An 8390-nucleotide genomic window follows, 5' to 3' on the forward strand; every position below is an offset into this window, starting at 1 on the left:
TGTCTTACTGAGGCACTTGGCATTCTCAGAGATTTATTTGCTAGTAAAGTGCTGGATTCTGCTGCCACTGCAATGGGGAGCATGGTTCACAAGCTCTGCACAACTGGGGAATAGAATAGAATAGAATAGAATAGAATAGAATAGAATAGAATAGAATAGAATAGAATAGAATAGAATAGAATAGAATAGTTCATTTGCAAGGGACCTACAATGATCATCCAGTTCAAGTCCTTGAACAATTCAGGGCTGATGTGCTGCAAGTGTTGAGGGAGGAAATGGGACTTGGTGTAAGGGGTCAAAGAAGACAGGAGGAAAGATTTGACTCTGCAGATAAATGATACAAAATATTCTGACTCCAGAGGCATTGATAAAGGGCAGTAAAATAGCACTGGATTCACAGTAAGAGAGTGATAACCACTTGTGCAAGGGCAGGTTAGCTGAAAGGAGTGGTAGATATTTCAGTCTCTTTACATGCTGAGGTGTGAAAACTCTGCACAAGGCTTAAAATAATTTCAGAACTGTCAGTTTATTACAGGACACTGAGAAAAACAGCTTCACTCTTTTATTTTTCCATTTATAATAAGATTTTTCTGATTTCACTGCTGAATACTGCAAATTAAATGTGGAATGGGTCATCCTGGTGTGATATTCAGACTAATTTCCACAGCACAAGGAAGTATTTGTTTTCTGTGCTATATAAGGTACAAGTTTTGGAACGCCATTTTTTCAAACCCATATTTTCTTCTGCTAAGAACATTGAGTTCTGAAATCTACTTCAGACACTGGGCAGTCATGAATTTTCTTAGCCACTTAGCCAAATAGGACACATCTCAGCTATCCTTAAAAGCACCAAAATTGTACAACCAGAGGATAAGTTGCAGACAAATGTTCCATTTTTATTACTTGCTATCAGAGATACCATCTCTTCTCTCAAAGCAGTTAATTTATGGACTGATTCCAGAGAGCTAACATCTTAGTTGGAATGAAATGTCCCAAATGTCTGAAGTGACAAGTTGTCATGGTTTGATGCTGGCACAATGCCAGTGCACTCATGAAAATATGTTCTCCCTAGTACACAGGTGCTTTACAGGGTAAGAGAGCAACATTCAAAGGCAAGTTAAAAATTCAAATTGTGTGATCCTCTAGCTGCAACTTGACAATGATGAAAAGATGTTTTGATAAAGGTTCTATTGTGGTTCAAACTCACAATAGCGCTTAATTATCCATTCTCCAACTGTGAATGTTATGTCCAACTTTTTGTATGTTTTTTGGGTTTAGTTATCTATTTGAAGAAAAACCATCGACTTACTTGAAGAATAGGCATCCAGTTTTCTTCAAAGCTATCTTAGAGAAAGTGCCTGTAATGTAAGAGGCTCCTATTTATCAAAGTCTATCATATCCTCCACTTCTGCAAGCGTATTTAAACACACACACACACACACACACACACACACACACACACACACACACACACACACATTATGGAATAGATCTGTTCCTTCATTCTGAACAGGTCTTGACTTTTCAGACCCCAGTTCAGAAAGAATGCTTTCCTACCCAGTTGCACTGGATCTCAGATACTAACCTCAAGGTCTACACCTCAACCATTTCCATGTTGCTACAAGGAGACTCAGGAAAGGGGAAGGGAGATCTGATGTAATGAAAATGTTATTTAAGTACCAGCAAAACACAGAGTCCTAGTTCTAAAAAGGCTTAGTCATGCAGGTTACAGCAACACACATGCAGAGAACCCCATCCTGCAAACCAATCCAAAGTCACCTTGACAAAGAGGAAAGTTCCTTCCTGGGAAGAATTTACTTTCTCCCCTCTAGGGCCTCCTCACCATTGTCACCAGCCTGCACCAAACATGCAGCTCTTTCATACTGCCTCCTGCAGAACCTCCTTCTTGGCTTTATCACCTGTTGTGTGGCCAGGGCTCCACATCTTCCCACCATTTTAGCTCTTGCCAAATCTATGCGCAGTCCAAGGCCACTGTTTAGCTCACAGCTACTATTGGCTCAACTGCAGAGATGTCTGTCTTTCCCGACTGGATGTTGGAGGATGGTGGAAGGACATGGGAGGCCTGCAACCTCTTGAAGTTGCCGTTTTCTGGCCAAGCCAGTCGGTAGGATGGGACTGTGGAGGGAAGCCTCTGTTCCGTGGGCCTGGGGGCTTTTCTGCACATGTTGAGCAAAGCCTTCAGTTCTGATCGGAAGCTGTCATTGAGCCAGCAGTAGATGAAGGGGTTGTAGCAGGTGCTACTCATTGCAAACCAGTGGAAGGCGAAGTACAGAGCGTTGTTGGTGTGGATGGTCTGGCTGGAGAGGAGCACAACGTAGCAATTCAAGGGGAACCAGCAGACCGCAAAGAGGACGACAACGAGCATCAGCATCTTGATGGTCTTCTTGTTCTTCCTGCGAAGGACGAAGTACTGCTCAACAGTGACGTCCCCGATGACGTTGCGCAGCCAGAGCTTCTTTGCCACCGTCACGTAGGCAGCGGAGATGATCAGAAGGGGCAGGACATAGAGCAGAATGAAGGTTGTTAAATCAAGGTACTTCCAAAAGAGGTCAGCGGGCTCAGGGAAATCTGGCAGACACAGGCACCGGGTGACATCCTCACTGCAAACGGAGAGATGGGACAGCATGAGAGGCACATATGGCCAGGCACAGCGGGATAAGTACATCAGAAACAAGGACCCAGCTGGGAGAGGGCTCCTGCCACAGGGCCTGAAAGCAAACACTGTGTTTATCTCACAAATGTCACAGCTGAGCAGAGCTCTGCTCTTCAAGGATCTAAGTCATGGAGCAGCCAGTGAGCAATGTGGTGATAATTTCTTATGGGCATTCATGACCTTATGATAATTTTATGAATTTCATCAATTACAAAATTTCCAGCTGCATACAAGCAGTTTTTTATTTTCTGTCCTTTGGCAAATAGGAACACATTCTCTGCACATATTAAGGACCTTTCCCTCATTAAAGCACTTTCCAAATATTAAGGCTCTTGACAGCTGAGACAGATTTACGTACTTTCCTAGAGCAAAGGACTAGATTAAAACCTCTTGGGTTTTAGTGGGTTTCTGTTTGGTTGGTTGGTAGGTTGGGTTTTTTTATTTCCCATTTCTGGTCTACCCAAACAGGCCAGATTGGTATATGGCATAAAATGCCAGTGTCTAGAAGTAAAGGATCAAGCCAGATCCTCTAACTTCTTAGCCTGTTTCGTGTGGTTAGTGGGACAGAATAAAGATAAAATATTTAAGAATAAAAAGGACAGGATATCAGACATTGCAGAAGGAATCGGATGAAAATTGTAGTTTAGTACCAGGTTTGGCTGACCTTGACATATGTTCAAGATTTTCAGTAGAATATACCAGAGTATGACTGCTCAGAGTTTGGCCTCCAGGGAGACTGTGGAGGAAAGCAGAGCACATCCTTACCTGTATTCAAAGGTAAAGAGCTTTTGGTAGATAGCATGTGGTAGGGAAAAACAAGTTGCCATGATCCAGATTACAGAGATGTACATAACACCTTTTCCAGTAGATATGCGAGGTTTCAGGGGGTGCATTATAACCTGTGCAAAATAAACCAAAATCTAGGCTTATAACATTTCTGGAAAAAATTATACTTTTTTTTTTTTCCATACAACCTTCCAGCCTGAAATCTATTACTTAATGTGGTAATTTAGCATGCAAGCAGTGCAGCCATCACCCAGCTCCCAATGAGTGTAAGCTGTACATGAAAACCTGAATTTTAACACCATGAAATATGGTTCAAGTTAGATCCTAGTCCTATCCTCAAATTTCAGTACTTTCATCTAGATGGGAAAAACTGCATACCAGGAGCTGTTAACACATGTTCATTACCAGGTTCAATTTCCTTCATGGAAAAAAAAAAAAAAAAAAAAAAAAAAAAAAGTGGAGAAAAAAGTCTTAAACTCTTCACTATCCGTGACCCAAAGCCCAAAGAACCAAAAGGTTTAACCAGACCTCCATGGGAATGCTTCTGATAGTGAGTGCATTTTCCGGAAACAATCTTCCTAGCAGAAAATGCCAACTGTAAACAGTTTTGGGTGGTTGTTGGGTGACTCCAAGCTGATAATACCCAAATGTCTTTGGCTTTGAGCCCATTATCAACAGCAAGCTACAGCTCTGCTTGTGACAAACACCAGTGTGCTACAGTCAGATCTCCAGTATTCAGGGTAACAGGAGGTGGGACATCCAAGAACATCAGGAGATAGAGCTGAGAAAGTTAACCAGGATGTCCTTTACAACCCTAGTGCTGGACAAGCCACCTCAAAGGAGAGCTGTCCACATGAATTCCTGTCAGGATCTTGATCTTTCTCCTTGTTTGAGAGCTACTGGATTATCTGCTGCCTTAAAAGCTCCCTTTACTCAGCTGAAAGAGATAGCAAGGCGATGGATACCTCCTACCTTGCTGTGGGTTTGAAACTATTCTGACAACAAGAACTGTCCCCCTACCCTGTCAGCTTCTCATGAATCTTACGGTACTCTGGGAGCTGAAAGGCAAAGGACATGGGATCATCCTTCTCAGCTTACTTATACCCTCCCAAGCTTTCCATCTCTCTGCTTCAGAGAGGTCTCACCTGGTGCCTGTCCACAGCAATGGCTGTAAGGGTCAGGGCAGAGACGTGGAGGGAGCAGTACTGTGCAAACCTACTGACATGGCACATCCCCTTCCCAAAGATCCAGGTACTGTTCACAAAACGAGCCTAAAAAAGAAGACCATTAGTTTTGTGCACCTCACAACTGCTTTTAGGTACACCTCCAGTACACAATCCCTTGTGCTGTGTAAAAGACACATATTAGATAGCAGATTCTTTGTATAATTGTATAATTATATGAACACTGAAGAGGCAAGTTACTGCTGCTCAGTGGCCTCTCGAACAATACAGCAGCACTGCGCAAAAAGATGTTTGTTCTGTTTTATTTACGGTGTATCCTTCTGCAGCCTCGCTATTCAGTCAATACATTTGCTCTTCCTTTTAGCCTCCACTCAGGGGATAGGGCTAACCTGTACACCTTACACTTCAGGCAAACTACAGCTTTTCAGAACAGCTTATTAAACAATGCTAAGCATTTAATTTTTTTCAAGAGGTTTATAGCCTTGCTTTCAAAATACTTTAGAAAAGAGAAGGGGGGAAAAAAAAGATGAGATGCTACAAAGTACTAAGCACTCACTTCAAAGCTATTATTTCTCAAGTACTATCAGGGCCACATTTAAAAAATGGGTCATTTCCGATCTTCAGCTAGATAACATGAATCAGAGAAGAAAAATACATGTGGGGTTTTCCAAAGGCAACTGCAATAGCTGTAATTTGGAGTGGACAGCTATCTGCAGAATGTCCACACACTGCCTATGGCAGTGTAAAGCAGGAAAAGCCATCAAAGCACCTTTATGGCACTGTAGAGGCCCAAAGAAATTTACTTCAGTCATGGGGGAAGTTGTGGTGGTGCATCCTCCCCCACCATCCCAGGCTGCACCATGTCTGAGGATGCTGAGGTGCTTCCTTTCCCTCCGGGGTGGGGCATCCCAGGCATCTCTGCCCCCTCTTACCAGCGTGAAAGGTGTGTTGAGCAGCGTGATCATGATATCGGCTACAGCCAGGTTCACGATGAACAAGCTGGTGGCAGAGTGCACCCGCTTCGTCTTGATGACAACATGACAGACCAGGACATTGCCGAAGAGGGCGAAGACGATGATGAAGGAGTACGCCGCGATGAGCAGGGCTTTCACCGTGGCGCTCTGCGACTCCGCTCCGTAGCGGCTCCTGTCCACAAAGCTCCGCCAGTCGGCCAGGCTGTCATTATCCCAGGAAAAGAAACCCGACACGTTCGGGACTACAAAAGTCTTCTCCAGGCTCCCGTTAAGGGACAACTTTCCTGGGCTCACAAAGGCGGTAACCAAGTCGGGGAGGGTGAGCCAGACAAAACAGGACAACATCTCTGGAACGCTGCTCCGCTCCTGCGGTTCTGGAAGGGCTCATTGGCGGGAGCAGAACTCGCTCCGTGCGCCGGGAGAGCCGCTCCCGCCTCGCTCAGCCCGGCGCGCTCGGGGGCTGCAAACACGGCACACCGGGAGCCGGGAGATGCTCCTGCCTCCCGCAATGTGCTGCTCTCCCGCTCAGCTCGCAGCTACTCTTGTCCTTCAGCCGGCTTTATATCCCCAGGCGAGCTCCGAGCCGGGATCTTCTGCAGTCATTGGGCTGCATGACATAATTTGTGCTCTGACGTGCTGCTTTCCATGCAGCTGCGCTCCCGGGCGCTACTCCGAGCTAAGTACATCTGTGAGAATGGCAACATCGCTCCCTTCAGATGTCAGAATCTGTTTTCTCTACCAGCAGCCCAGCTCCAGCAAGTTCCATGCTGTTTATACACCAGCAGCACGTGCGCCAGCTCTGCCCTCTCAGGACAGGTCAAATCTGAGCTGTTTTACAGGTCTGGCAGGCAAGTTTCAGCTCATTTCTTAGCATAAAGAATAGAATAGAATAGAATAGAATAGAATAGAATAGAATAGAATAGAATAGAATAGAATGTAACAGATTAACTGTAATTAACAAGCTGCCTTATTGTACTTAAGAGTATTTTTCCAATGACATTTTTTCTTTCAGAGAAACATGGAATACTCAAGTTTCCCCTTGGCAGGTATTTCCTCTCAGCCAAAGGAATAAAAGTCTGATGTGAAACTGCTTTGTAGGGTTTGTAGGAATAGAGGTAGTTACAAAGATGTGATTATACAGGACACAGAACAGGAGCTGTCCCAGCCCAGTGAGTCCAGTATCCAAAGCAAAAGAAGCTGTATGCTGTTCCCAAGCATTAATGAGATAGCAGCATGTGTGTTCCCTCTGCCTCTCCCACAAAACACAGCAGGAAATTGAAAATCAGGACCAAGAGACCAAGACCCACAAATCTTACACAGAAAGATGTGCCACTTCCCAAGTGCACATGTACAGTGCTGCACCTTTGCTGAGGACAGATCTGCTTGGGTCATGCCAACTAACCCCAGCCAGAGCTGGCTTTATGCATAAAAGGCTTTACTTAACCATTAATTAAATGACCACTTTCTGAAAAGCTTGTATTATTATAAGATGGTCACTCACTGGGGACAACAACTCTTCCAAAAGATGTTTGTGACTGCCTCAGTGAACTTTTCAGGCTGCCTTCTCTTCACCACTCCTCAGGAGCTGGACACAATAGAACAAGCAGAATAGACAACCCACAGAGCTACTCTGCACACTGCTGCCACAGTCTGTTTCTTCCATTAAATTGAACAATTTAAGCTCTTCAGGCAATTCAACTGTCTCAGAGAAAGCTTTTCAGTGGGCCTGCTGGAGCTGCAAAGGTGGCAGTCACACCTGACCATTCAGAGAGAAGAAACGTCCCACTCTGAAGCACTATCAGGAAACCAGTCTCAAATAAAGGCTCAAGAAAACAGTAGGACAGAGCAGTGTTCTTATATGTTTGGGATGAGAACAGAAGGGTCAGTGGCATATGTCCCCCTGTGTGCTATGCTGCTCCAGCAGCTCCCAAGTCCCCCTCTCCCTTCCAGCACCGCTGGCCAGTGTGTAAAGGCATTCCCTCTTCTTCCCACTCACACACCAGCTCTTATTGTTTCACATCTATTACACCCTGTTCTCCTGTACTATAATTGGCATTTCAGCAAAAATTATCAGCTTTGTTTATTTATGCCCCTTGATCTAATTCTTAATTTCTAGCAGGGTACCCTTGCAGATGTAGCTAGAGCTGCCATTGCCTTTGAAGATGAGGTTCATCCAGGAAAGCAGGGTACCTTCTCCCCTCCTTAGCCAGGCTGCTGGAGGATGGGAAACTTCTCCCCCAGTCAGTTCAAGCCCACTCTCCTCTGAGCTGCATTCTGTGTCTTGTGATCCAGAGGAGGTGGTCCAGCCACTCTGGACAGGCACACCCAAAATACCCACAAAGGGTCATGGAAAGGCCTAGTGGAAGCTCTCTGTGTCAGGAGTCTCCCATGCTGCTGGTGTGCCTTTCTCTGCTTCACAACACCTCTCTGATTCAGTTTTGTACTTAAAACATGCTCCAGTATGAGCTGTTTAAGCAGCTCACCTATGTTTGGTTGTTACTAGAGAACAGGCTATAACAGGTTTGGCAGCTTGGTACCTATTTCTGCCAACTTCACCCTTGCTCATCAATCCCCAGCACTACAACAGTAAAACAGGCAGCTGCACAGAAATGTCAGGATTTGGCATGCTGAATGTGGTTTTTATAAAAGGTGCCTGCGAGATTATGCCATTTCTAAAGTGAAAAATAATGTTTGAAACAAAGCTATATGGATGGATCATGAATTCAGGTGATAAAAAAGTCATCACAAATACCTTTGCAAGAATACTCTTAA

At 44.6% G+C, this 8390-nt stretch overlaps 1 protein-coding gene across 1 annotated transcript; it reads right to left on the bottom strand.

The window, feature by feature from the left end:
* Nucleotides 1–1996: 1996 nt before the first annotated feature.
* Nucleotides 1997–5963, bottom strand: GPR83 (G protein-coupled receptor 83). The gene is made up of 4 exons (XM_058800265.1): nt 5577–5963; nt 4606–4731; nt 3440–3573; nt 1997–2621 (listed from the first exon to the last, which is right to left on the bottom strand). The coding sequence occupies exons 1-4, from the start codon at nt 5961–5963 to the stop codon at nt 1997–1999; spliced, it is 1272 nt and encodes a 423-aa protein (XP_058656248.1).
* Nucleotides 5964–8390: the final 2427 nt, after the last annotated feature.

Source organism: Ammospiza caudacuta, chromosome 2 (assembly GCF_027887145.1).
Source record: "Ammospiza caudacuta isolate bAmmCau1 chromosome 2, bAmmCau1.pri, whole genome shotgun sequence".
NCBI lineage: Eukaryota > Metazoa > Chordata > Aves > Passeriformes > Passerellidae > Ammospiza > Ammospiza caudacuta.